At 48.1% G+C, this 13,205-nt stretch overlaps 1 protein-coding gene across 1 annotated transcript; it reads left to right on the top strand.

Moving 5' to 3' along the window:
* The first annotated feature begins 6,506 nt into the window (after window positions 1-6,506).
* On the top strand, window positions 6,507-13,186 carry LOC102048170 (polymeric immunoglobulin receptor-like). The gene is made up of 8 exons (XM_014286542.3): window positions 6,507-6,713; window positions 7,741-8,079; window positions 8,388-8,702; window positions 9,371-9,700; window positions 10,768-10,843; window positions 11,650-11,765; window positions 12,181-12,230; window positions 12,697-13,186. Exons 1-8 carry the CDS (start codon window positions 6,605-6,607, stop codon window positions 12,877-12,879), a joined length of 1,518 nt encoding a protein of 505 aa, XP_014142017.2. The 5' UTR covers window positions 6,507-6,604; the 3' UTR covers window positions 12,880-13,186.
* Window positions 13,187-13,205: the final 19 nt, after the last annotated feature.

The following is a 13,205-nucleotide window of genomic DNA, read 5'->3' as shown; positions in this document are numbered from 1 at the left end:
CAGAGAAGTGGTGGATTGATGAGAGAGTTCAGAGAAGGGGTGGTGGTGGTGGTGTGATCCAAGCTGTCAGAAACACAACCTAGGAGGGAAAATTAAAAGACATGGGGGTGGTTAGTCTGGAGTGGAAGACTGAAGGGAGGCATGGCAGGCGGCGTTGCATGCCAAGCAAGAGAAAGGGAATAATCTGTTCTCCGAATTCACAGTGGGTACAAAAGGGAGCAAGGTGCTTAAGTACCAGGGAGAGTCAGGTGTTAGAAGCAGCTTTCAAATAAGGATGCTGCAGCACTGGAATGGGTTACCAGGAGAATGCTGCAACCTAAACTAGTTAAACAGGGATCTTTAGAAATTACATTGAAAGAGCCGATCCTACTGTGTGTCACTGGGCTAGATTAAGCGATCTCCTGAGATAACATTAATCTTATTTTCTGTGATACTATAATTAAAAGCCATATTGATCCTCTGTCAGAGATGCAGCAAAAAGACCAACTTCATTACTTCCTTGCTGCTCCTTAGTGACCAATATGCTAGGTTCTGGACAGACATCTCTTCATGACGCGTCCTGCCCCAAAGAGCTTCTTTCCTCAAAGACAGGACCTCCAACGGACACGGCAAACACAGATGCTGTGGGAAAGGATAAGGCATTGCAACGCAGCACAGTTCGTGGTTCGGTTTGTAGGCAACCAGTTGCAGAAACTGAACTAATTGCAGACTCTTGGGATTTGTTCATAAGAGAACGAGTGCATTCCCCCTTCTTGTTACTGAGCATCAAGTGCCTGATGAGAGAGGGATTTGGGGACAAGACAATGCGAAGATATCTAGCACAAAATGATTAGCCAGAATGTATTGTTAATAAGCTCCTTATTCATATAATTGGAAATTATTTGCAGCCAGGGTGTCAGTACAGTCTTTCTGCACTGCTCTGATGGAGCGAGGCAGGTAGGTACTGGCCCAGGGGAGACCACTGCGAGAACATCTGCTGGCAGAGAGGAGGCAGAGGAATTTACTGCCATAGTACTTCCTTACTGTCACTGCCTTGAAGGGCAGAGAAGGGCACAGGGATTTCAAGGGGAGGCAGAAGGGAATCTGCCAAGCCCCACTGACTACGGGCATGTTTCCCAGTCTGGCAAGCACAAGGTGTCTGGGGAACAGAGTGGAAGGACAGGCCTGCTCCCGTATCCTTAGAACGGCTAGAATGAAAGTAAGACCATGAAAGCACAGAGTCAAGGCAAATAAGACCTGCCACTGCTTACACTTCCCAAAGCAGCTGTTTGCAGTAGAGCCGGGTGTGCAAGATTCAAGAGTCCAACCCAGTGCTGCGGCAGCATCACTAAAGGGAGACTTTGGTTGTGGTTATGATGCACACATTGTAGCTTGATAATTGAATTGCAGGTTTCCACAGGTGGCTTTGCTCACCTTGAGGAGAACTGGCTTTACCCTGATTTGCAGGAGGCAAAGTTCCTCAGAGGCCGAGAGAAAGGAGGAGAAAAGCTACAGAAGCCATTCCCCATTCCCTCTGTTAGCTCTGCCCAGCAAGTGCACACATACAGGGATGTGGCATTGCACCACCCCATGTCTTTCTCCTCCCCTCCACTGTGGTTGAACCCAGGCCTGCAAAGCACCTGGGATCAGAATCAGTCACACTGAAGTTTATGTACCTCCAAAACCTGAATTTTCCCTCATTTCTTTGAGACCAAGGGCTGGCTGAATTTAATTATGATGCTAGTGCCAAGTGTCAAAGCGTCTTGAAGGAACAACACTGAAAGTGTGGCAAGATGAAGACTTAGGAAGAAGCTCCTGTTGATGCAACGGGGAGAAGAAAGCTTATCCTTGAATTCTGCATAATGCATCTGTGTCTTCCGAGCTGGCCAAGCTCTATCGATACAGACAATTCAATTATTTAAGTGCGAATTTAGATGTAAAACAGCCGCAAAGGATTTCTGTGCCAAGCCAAATGGTAAGCCACTAAGCTCAGCCACTTCCCAGGATAGAAGGGTACAGAGAGAACACATCTACGAACCCTCTGATCTGCCTTAGTGTTGCTCTTTCTCTTGGCCCAACGCAGACATGGAGCATGTTTCCTGTTTCTGCTCTTCTGTTTTTCAGGGAAGAGAAGGGGTGAGGTGGTACAAGAGGCAAAGGGAGCTCAAGTACAGTGTTTCTCTTGCATTTTGCCTGAGGTCCTCTACAATGCATGATACTCCAGCACTCGGAAAAGAATCTTCTGAAAGTTTGTAGCACCAAAGCAAGTTTCTTTTCAGACAGAGAAATTCTCTGCACTGCTACAAAAGGAGATGGGCCAGCTCCAGTTCTTATTACCTGCAGATTCTGGCTTCTCCAGGTCCATAAGCCAAGTCATTTTGGGCACAAAAATTCAAAAATAGGTGTGTGTCATGCAGACAACGTGTCCCTTGGCATTGCCTGGTCTAGCTCCACCACTCCCTGAAAAGACCATGTGGTCACAGGCTCGAGGGACAACTGTCCTGGCCGCGATTCCTTCTCTGCATGTGTAATATTTAATAGAAATCACAGCTACTTAAGGACAGGCTAAATCTGTGTGAATCAAATAGGAAGGCCTTAAAGCATTTGTTTCATGGCTGTTAAATTCCTCTTAGGAGTGGATTATTAAGATGCAGAACGCCAGGTGCTGAGGCACACCAGGCTAAGTGCACAGAGCACCGCACCTTTGACACAGCACAAAAAGCAACTCTGAAGGGAAGGATTCCTCTGAAAGCTTCTGTCAAGGAAAAGGAGAGTCTTTGGGAGGTAGCAAGGAAGCAAACGTACATAAAAAGAGTTGCTAATAATTTTGGAACTGGGATCATCCAAATGACAGTAGCATAATACCACTTCAGCAGCCCCCAGGAATGACTAGCACAGATTTACTATCACACACGACTGACATCGTCTTCTGTTTCCTTACAAAACCTTTTATATCCTCAGTCTTTTGAAGCCTCTGCAGAGCCAGCTCAGGCCTGTTAACTATTCCATAGAGGGAATATAATTCCATATATATTTGTGCTCACTGTATCTCTAGACACAAAGCTTGCATAGCTATGAAAAGATCTGTCCCTGAGCACAGTACTAAGCTGTAACCAAAGCTGGAGAATCTCCTGATCTTTTGATGACCACAGTTTCCTGCCTGATCCCTCCCTTTCTCCTGAACACGCACACTGAACCCACCAGCCATCACAAGGACTTGTGCAGAACTACAGGGGAGCTGGCAGCAAGGCTCACGCCACAATTTCTTCATTTTTTAAGGGACCGTTTCTGACTCATGCTCCAGCAGGTCAGACTAAAACCAGCGAATCCCCCAACACTACAATACAAAGAACAGTTTCTACAGCAGATCTTCACAGACAGTCAGCAACCTTTGGTTAAAAAAACCCTACATTTTAGTGCAAATTTGTGACTTTTAACCCAAAAATATATTTGCTTTCTGTGAAAGATCAATTTTTTTAAAAAAACTAAGTTTGTGTTATCCTTTACAATACAGTAAAAAATTAATTTGGAATAAGGAAAAGCCCCCATTTTCCTATTAGCAAAGCTGAGGGATGCCGAGATATAACATTTTTTCTCTCACACACTCCGAGACCAAGAATTCAAACAAAACGCTACTAAAATTTGTCACACTAGTTTCCTTTTTCTCCATTGTTGTAAAAAAAAGGACACGTTATTTTAAGGCTTACTTCAATTTTATGTTCTTTCCAATATTTTTGCAAGAGGCTTACCTTCCCCTCAAACCACAACCTGAGATAAGGCAGCCTAAGAATTTACTCAGCAACTCCTACCTTGCTAGATTCTTCCATGGAGTCTGAATAAGAGAACAACTGCCTCTACCAGAGGTTTTATATGAACTCATTTGATAATGGGCTGAGGCTGCTCAGCTGTGAACACTGATGAGTTTCTCCCAGCTTGCTGTGATGGTGGTAACAGGAAAGGAGAGATGGAGTGCTTCTATCTTAAAATTGCTACTCCACCTAAATCCAGCAGCTTCTTTGTGTCAGAATTTGGGACATTGTGGGAAAATAAGTTGCTATGCAAGAGGCAGAGAGAGAGCAGCCGGTGTGTGAGGTACACAGGACTGATGTCCCAGCTGAAGCCAGGGTCTGGATTTCAGCTGTGAAGACTATCCCATAGTAGATATGTCATTCATGGAAGATGTGTCATTGTGGCTCTTAGCTGGGATTTATACTGCTGTTCTTACGTCCTGCAGTGGTCTAATACCACTCTCCTATGGAGCTGAAAAGTATTCCTGTTTTATGTCCCTATAATATCCAGAACTACAATGCTACGAGGAAAGCCTGGTGCTGAAGGAAATATAAAGATAAATGTGGTATCTTGGGTCAGCACCGATTACCACCTATCAGTGTATCAAAACAAGGTTTATTCTGAGAGAAGCACTCCATGTGATGACGTCCAGAAGGGAACAATTACTGTCACGACGCAGAAGCTGCAAGCTGAAGACTTAGGAGTGCACTGGTGTGCACACTGTAAATCTTCTCATTTTTTCCCAAATAATTGAGATTAAGCTGTCTGTTTCCAAGAATGAGTATTTCTTTCTAAGGAACATGTCGGGTATTTTGTAGATTTCTTCCTCCCTTTCTCTGCTTACCTTTTCAGTGTCTTGTTCTCAGGTTACTGAGGAATAGCCATAGTAGGTCAGACCAAAGGTCTCCAACACTGGCTGAAGGACATAATTAGGAAGGAGTATAAAACCAAGAGGAGCACGTAGAAACAGCTCTCCTGAATACTCTCCCAGCCTCCAGTGAATTTCTGGAGAATTATTTTTGTTATAATAGCAATGGCTAAATTCTTTTTTCTCTTGAGTTCATCTACTCATTCTGCTGACACATAAAAACTTTTGGTATTTGAACATCCTGTGGCAGTGAACTCCACACTTGATGCATGCATGGAGAATTTCCTTTTCTCCTAACTAGTGACTTCCTTCTTAGAGTAGAAAGTGAATTGTTGCTCCCGTTCTCTCTGCCCCTGCTATTCCTGATTTTATAGATGTTTTTAATATCACCCCTGTCACCTCCTTTCCAGGAAAAAAGTTGGTTTAGTAATTTCTTGTACATAAGGTGCCTCAGATCTTTCTCTGTCTTGGCTATTTCTCTCTGATTTCCAACTCAGCTGATGAATTCAGAGCAAAGTTTCCTGATGTTTCTGTTACAATAAGCTTTGCTTTGTTTGGGGATATGATTATATTATTCTAAACTTGCTTTAGGAAAGAATATTTTGGACATTATTTAGCATCCCAGTTCAATTCGACCTTCCTGTAGCTAAAATGCTTGTGAATTGGACTACGATATTGTGCTTATTCTAATGGTGGAAAACGGATGTAATTGGACATTTTGCCTGGGCCATACTAACCAGTGTGACCTTTTCCAGAAACCCAAGGATATGTAGCTAGGGAGATGCAGTCTCTGCTGAGTGCCCATATAACATGCAAGATTACAAGGCTGCGTGGAAAGCCTGGTGCAAAAAGACAGTTGGAAAAGAGTGTGCTGTCTTGGTCAGTACAGAAAAGATGAGCGATCAGTATGAGACTATAACACTCAGAGGAAGATACACTGCACCCAGAGCGGTGTTCTCAGCATCACCATGGAGAAGCTCACAGTTCAAGACACTGGGGAGTACTGGTGTGTTCTTTATCATGCCTCTCGCTTCTTCCAAATAAAGGAAATTAAGTTGTCTGTTTTCATAAGTGACTGGATATTTTTTTTTTTTTAATTGGAGAAACTCCTTCCTCATTTTCCTTGCAGAACAATTAACTTCCCAGGCTTGCTGCCTCACCTGCTCCACCTGTTCTCTGCTCTCTATACTCTGCAGTTCCTGTTACCTACTAGGCTGCTCCCGACTCCTAGTTCCCTCACCCTACCATCTCCCATTCCTGAATCGTATGGGGGAACCAAAAGGACATGCAGAGCCAGGAAGCTGTGTTTAGCTGTCCATTTTCACAGTAAGCCAAGATTCAGTCGTGTCAGGAGCTGCTTTGAATGGATTATTCCAATATTTGCATTGTTTCCCCTGTACTTAAAATCTCTTCAGTCATGTGGAGACATTACTGTGTAATGTGCAAAAGCCAAATGGTTCTGGTTTGATTTCTCCAGCTGGGCACTCTGGGGGTAGTCACTCTGTGCACGGCAGAGCACAGGGCGCAAGGGGACTGGCTGGGGTGGGGGTGGAGATGAGGGATCCCAAATGGCACAGCCCATGGGACAGTCCATGCAGACACAGCCCTGGGCTTATTGCCACACTGACTTTGAGGTGACTTTTCAGCAGAGAATGCCTTGGGAGCCCAAAGAGAAGGGCTGGGCCAGGGCAAATGACCTGTTCCATCTCCCATGGCTCAGGACTGCCAAGCGAGTGCCCCAGTGCCACCCATCTGAGGGCAGAGCATAACGTGGCCAGGCGAGAGCAGCAAAGGGCCTTTGCCATCAGGATGGGGTGGGCCCTGCTCTCAGCCACTTCCCCAAATGCACTCTGAAATTATCTTAATTCAGTCTTGTAACAAAATGTAGTGAAGGATTTCCTCTTGAAGCAAGACGTTAGGCACTTCCTCTGGCAGTGCCACTGTGATGCAGAACTGTACACAAGGAAGATGCTTTTGCACAGGACACATAGAGCAGCCTCCAGCAATGCCCCTTCCCTGGGCCTGAGGACAGCCATGGAGCTGAGAGTCCTCCTGCTGCTGCTGCTCTGCTTCCCAGGTAAGAGAACGGCTGGGTATGCCTCAGGCTTCCCACACACTCAGGGGGAGTGGGACACCCTTCCCCACCTCCTGCCGCTTGGAGAGCTCCATAGCAGGGGGGAATCCCACACCAGCAGGACTCTTGAGCTGGGCAACTCGCTGCAGGGGTGGGAAGGGGCAGCCTGAATTCCCGCTACTGCACGTCTGGCTCCTCCATGCTCCCAGGACGTACCACCCCGGGAGCACAGAGCTGCAGCCTCTAAAGCAGCCTCGGTGCCTCCCCCAGTCAGCATTTCCCATCGTGCTGCCTGGTGCCACTTGGCTCCTCTGATCGAAGTCCTGGCTGAGGACAGAGTCGTCTGAGGGCACCTGCCTGCCTCCCCTGCCATCCCAGCAGAAAGCACAAAGCTTTCAGCATGTGGTATGTTGGGGAATCAAGGCAGCCCTGCACTTAGCACAGCCTCACACCTGTGAGTTGCTGGGCATCCTCCGAGGATACGGCATGGAGGAGCTGCAGGCTGCTGAAGGCGAGTTCAATCCCAGCCGTGGGTCGAGCATTTCATCCCCAGCACACACACTGCCCCGGGTCCTGCCCTCTGCCCCATCCCGCCATCCGGTACAGGTGGTACCCGGCCTGAGGGGCACTGTGTGGGGAGGGGTTGGTCCCCATTTTGCCTGCAGTGAGGAGCAGTTACAATGGGGCTGGGCTGCTGGGACAGCTCCAAAGACCGCATCATGCACGGCTCCATTTAGGCTTGAAGGTCCAACACCTCTAGTACCTGCATGTTTGTGAGATTTAAAGCAAAGATACTGGATTTTAAATCATGGTCCTAGCTCAGATCTCAACACTGCACACCAGAAATCAACCTTCCCGTTTTCAAGCAGGAGAATTTAACAGGGAGAATGGTTCTTGGTTTTTGTAGTTCCCCCAGCCACGAGTGCCCATGGGGGAAGGTCAGAGGCAGAGCTTCCCTGCGTCCGTCGGGACACTGTGGGCAGCCCTGCGTCAGCCCCCCCCTCCCTCACACTACATCTGATATTTGCAGGTCTCCAAGCCCAAACACCCGATTCTGAGGAGAGGCGATGGGAGGGAAGCACTCTGTATATCCGGTGTCCTTACACAGCAGGGGCTAACTACCAGCAGAAGAAAGTCTGGTGCCGTATGAGAGATGACATATGTGAGCCCTTAGTGGAGACGAATCACCCGTACCAAAAGGAGGTCACAAAGGGGAAGGTTAGAATAGAGGACAACCCCACGCACAAGACTGTGTCCATCACCATGACTAACCTCCAGGCAGAGGACTCAGGCATATACTCCTGTGCTTCTCGTTCCCGCAGTCACAATTACCTTCCACTAAAGACGATCTCACTGAGTGTTTTCAAGGGTGAGTACCTTTTTCCCCACACAAACCCACGTATTGTCAGAAAGCACCATCATTCCTTCCCCTGCTTTGTCCCCCCTCTCCCGCACAGCCGGGCAGCTCCCCCCGATCCCCACGGTCTCCCACCCTTCCCAGCTTCGCTCGCTGCCTTCCACGCTCATGCAGGCACAGTGTGCAGGAGCCCCACAGACCCGGCTGCCCCTGCAGACTCTCAGCTCTCTCTTGTCCTGCCCTAACCTCACCCCGGCCCTGAGGTGGATGCCCGTGTGGCCACTGCTTGTGCGTCAGTGACCACATTTGCTGTTTTGCAGAGTTGCACAGGTGGGAATTGGACAGTCTCTCTCTGCAGTGCTCCTACAGGACCTTTGGGTACAGCTTGGGGACAACAGTTTGGTGTCGTAAGGAAGGTCAGACTGGCTGTAAAGACCTGGTGAGGACAGATTCAACAGAGCATAACAGCAGAGCTCTGCAAGACAGAATATTGATCCAGGATGACACCCACAAAAGGTCTGTCACCATCACCATGAAGAAGCTGCAGGCCCAGGACACTGGTGTGTACTGGTGTGCATTTGCCAGAGGCACTCATCTCACCCGGATAATGGAGGTCATGCTCCTTGTGTCCAAGAGTGAGTACCTGCTGGCAGCCAAGTGTGGATTTCGGCAGATTTCACCCCCACCTTCCCTGCTTGTTGTCCTTCCCGTCCTGTGCCACACCATGGAGAAGGCCTGTGCTGCCACTGCACAGCTGACACCCATCTCTCCCTGTCTGGTGGACACGCTGGTGGCTGCCCAAGAGGTCTGTGGAGCCAAAGCTCAGGCCGGGCCCTGCGTGCTCTGCTCACAGCAGAGACTCAGGGGAGGTTCCCATGAGCTCCCACAAACGGGGGCCGCTCGTCGCAACTGCTTCCCACAGGGCTGATCCAGCGGCGCCAGGAGCAGCTTCCCCAGCTCAGTGTTTGGCTCGTCCATGCTGGGCGCTGCCGCCGACCTCCCCGCTGCCACGCATTGCTTTTGCTCTGACACCGCAGCTGCCAGCCCTGCCCTGTCCTTGCCTCCCAGACCCTACGGGTTGAACACCTGGGAGCATGCGGCCCCTGGGGGAACCGAAGGAAGTGGACAGGACCTACCCAATTTCGCGACTCACCATCTGGGTCTAGTCCCCTTCTGCTCCTCATATCTGGAGGTAGAAGGACATCCAGGGAGCGTTCAGCCCACAGCAAGTATTCCAGTGATGGGGAAAGGGTGCCATCGTGCCTGCACTGGGATCTCACCAAATATGCTGGGTGTTTTCCAGGGACCCAACAATACACAGCCACGGAGTCAGGCAATATCTCTGTCCAGTGCCTGTACAGTGCCCCAGTCTACTGGGCTGTGAGCAAAGCCTGGTGCAAAGAGGGAGCGAGGACAGCATGTATCGTACTGGTGAACAGCTACGTTAAGCCCACAGGGTACCGCAGATTACTCCAGAAAGGCAGAGTCACGATCCAGGACGACAGCCAGCAGGGGATTGTCACCATTACCATGGAGAAGCTGCAGGCACAGGACTCCGGCATGTACTGGTGTGCACTTTATGAACCCAACGGTCTTTTCCGAATGGCAGAGGTTACGCTCAGTATTTCTGAGGGTGAGTACTGACCTGTAGAAAAACATGGTTAGTTGTAGGTTGCAGACTCACTTTCCTACTCTCTCCCTCTAGTCTCTGCACTGCCCAGCTTACACCACCTCCCACGTTACATCTGTGTTTGCCTGCCCAAACCCCACATCACTCTACCTTCTCACACTAACCGTGCTATGGAATAGCAGCAGGGATCAGAACTGAACCACGTGTGTGCGCCGTGTGGCTTCTCTTTTACCTGAGAGCAGCTTCAGTCATTTTTGTGGAGGTGTTTCTGTCACTAATTCTCATAATACAAGTTCTTCCCCTTTACAGCAACTCATCCCTTGGCTTTTAAAGACATTAAGATCTTCACGTGTGGTCGCCTTCACCTTTATACCCATATTTTAAAGATTTGTGACTTCTAGGTTTTATTTCAGCATAGTGTTTTAACAATATGTGATAACATTTAGGCACTGATTGTGGCAGACCAACACCACGCTGTAGCTTGTCTTTCAGGGGTGTGGCAGAGCAGCACCGAATGGATATGGCATTCCAGAAGATGACAGGGGACGGCATAATTCCCTAGGAGGAACTCCTATCGCATGGGACTGAATGCAGTCTCTAAGCGAGCAGGTTTCTGCACGCATAACCTCCTCTGGGTACTGAAACAGCCCCGGAAGCAATTTTTACAGCCACGTCTTTCACAGGCAATGCTGTATGCTTAGTTCTCGCAAGCTTCGGTCTGCTTAAGCACAGAGTCATTAAGTACTTCATTGCTGCCTGAAGATCTTTGCCATAGCACATACCTGCTTGCACTTAGAGCACTTCCTTCTGCCATGCTTTGGGATGGGAACACACAGAGAGGGGGTCCTGCTGAGCTCCTTGCCCCTCCCTGCCAGGTTTTGATCCTTACATTGCTTTGCCTGGTGGCAGCAAGTCTTGATGGCACAGGTTACAGCCTGGGCAGCTTGCCTGTGCCAGGTGTCACAGCGGGTGTGGATTTATATCCATGGTAGCAATGGCCGGGAAGTTTCGCTGGTAAATGCAAAGCAGCCCAGTAGTGATTATTCTTGTCTTCATGTTTGTGATTGCAGTATTGGCTGGAACAACTTTGTCAGGTACTGCAGGCAGAAGTGAAACAACCCCTTCTGTCAACACCCCAGCATCAAGGTAAGCCCTAAGGAAAGTCTCTGATCTTGAACACAGACAAGAGTTTTCAATGTCTTGTCCACAAAACACCTGTCTCCCTGGCTGGGCATTCTGAAGACTCCTGCTTACAGAGGAATTAGATATGACAGGTGTCCTTGCCAAAGATGGCCTTTCCTCTTCCAGCTCCTGCCCAGGGTGTAATTACAAGCAGAAGCAGACTGGTAAAATCAAGCCACAGCTTTCTGGAATGTAGATGCCTATCTACTTTTTTTATCCTTATCTCTTTGGGCTGTGCTCTTTGCAGTAATAGAAACTCCCAGATACTGCCCCTAAGCCTTTCTGTCTCAATTTTGCTCACCCCTGCCCATGAATATTTAACAATGAAATAGTCCTTGGCTGCTATTTTATCCTTCTATTTCCATGCTGTTAAATGTAAAGGCTTTTCTTCCCCTTTGGACATCTGCTGTCATCAACACTACAGCAGCACTTTAAGAGTGCAATCATACATCAGCCCCAGTGTGCTAGGTGCAGCAAAACATGGGAGGAAAAGGCAGTACCTGCTCCAGCGAGCCTGGAATTGTGCTCTGAACTTTGAACAGTGGCTTGTTTTTAAAGCCTGAAGAGCGATTTAGGAAAAGCTCAGAAGGCACAGCCAGCTAGAAAAATCAAGACAGCATTGCTGCAGGAGAATCAGACCCTCCTTCCAAGTGCATAAAAGCTATTCCTGTTCCCTTTTTTTGGTCACTGTTTGTTTGGTAATGGGCTGTGCCAGCATCATGCAGTGCTACCCTATAACACTAGTAACTCCTTCGCTTTCCCGGCTTCAGCACAAATGAAAACACCTTCATTGTACTCTCTGGGATCCTGAGCATCCTGTTCATCCTGGCAGTCATCAGCTTGATAATACTGTGCATCAGGCGGCGCAAGCAGCTGAAGAAAAGAGGTATGTGGAGACTGGTGATGCTTCATGTTCCACTCTATACTAAACAGGGCCTTCTCTGGCCATCACTTTTCCACTCCAGGTGAGCTTATTCCCAGTTTACAGTGCCCTGGAGAAGACAAGGCAGGTGCAGCCTGGGAAGCCTCATGTCAGGCTCCTTGCTGTAATCTCCTCTCACAATAAGTCAAACCCATGTTCCTCCAGACTCTGCACAGGACACCTGCTCACATGTTAGAGAAGTAAAACGAGAGCAACGTGTTCACCACATTCAGAGTAGATGGGTCCCACTGGCACACACATTGCTTCTAGCACTGGGCAATACCACAGCCTTCCCCAAAACTCCTGAACCATAGGTAATGCCCAGGCATTTCATGGACTTCTCTACTTCTAAAACCTCTGATTTTGGCTCGTTCCAAAGGTAACAGGCAAGCAGAGGACACCTATGACAAACAAGAGGACACAGCACAGGTAAGGAAAACATTTTACTTCCCGTACAGTAACGAATTCCTTACCAATAGTCTGTGAGGAGCTGGCTGATCCCCCTGATGTGGACCTTGGTGCTCATTTTTGCTTGTGAGCAGGAGGGGAAACGGTATTTAATGTCACCGGAGAGAAGCTGGAGTTCCTAGCTGGAGAGAGAGAAGGGTCATTAATGTAAGGAAACTCCAGTAGGAAAAAACCACAGTGGAGCAAATTGGGGTGATCTCTTAGAATTTACTCAAAGACTAGAAAGCAAGGTTAGATGATGAGGTTGTAACCTGTATCAAGAAGAGGTGATGAAGGAAAAACTTTTCTGTTCTTTCACCTCTGTCACGACCGAAGGTCAGTTTTTACATGGCTTCTCCTTTCCTCCTGGGAAAGTCTTGTTCTTTTGATAACAGCTGTGGCCTGGCACTGAATCATGCTAACAAGTGTTTTCCCTTTCTTTTCATAGCCTGACAGCACGGAAAGAATGGAAAGTCCCAAGGATGACAGCAAAGACCTAAAATATGTTGCTATGAACTTTAGATCCCGACTCAACCCTGGGGATCCTCTCTACTGTAATGTTGAACCAAGTCAGGCTCACAGGAAACCCAAAGATGAAAATGTGGAATATGCTACCATTGCGTTCAAGTAGTTACCAATGAATGACAAAGGATGAAGCACAAAATCCCCAAACAATCCAGAAATGGGAGAAAAGAACTGGAAGACAAAGTGGGAATAGGGAATAGAAGCTGTGTGGATGGACACTGGGGAAAGATCTAAGTCTTTGCTGCTTTGTCTATGTTGCCTATGCATTTTAAGACCACCCTCCCATTAGAAGCCAGTAGAGAATTTTGCCACAAGTGTGCAGATTCTCTCAGGTCAGACAGAGGTGTTGCCTAATTCTCAGGATGCCTTGCACATTTGCTTTCTTCGATTCCATTAAAATGAAGACATTTGGAGAGGCAGGTGTGGAGGACT

The sequence above is a fragment of the Falco cherrug genome, chromosome 16, assembly GCF_023634085.1.
Source record: "Falco cherrug isolate bFalChe1 chromosome 16, bFalChe1.pri, whole genome shotgun sequence".
Classification (NCBI taxonomy): domain Eukaryota; kingdom Metazoa; phylum Chordata; class Aves; order Falconiformes; family Falconidae; genus Falco; species Falco cherrug.
The sequence above is the reverse complement of the archived record's forward strand: the minus strand, read 5'-3'. Positions and strand labels throughout refer to the sequence as shown.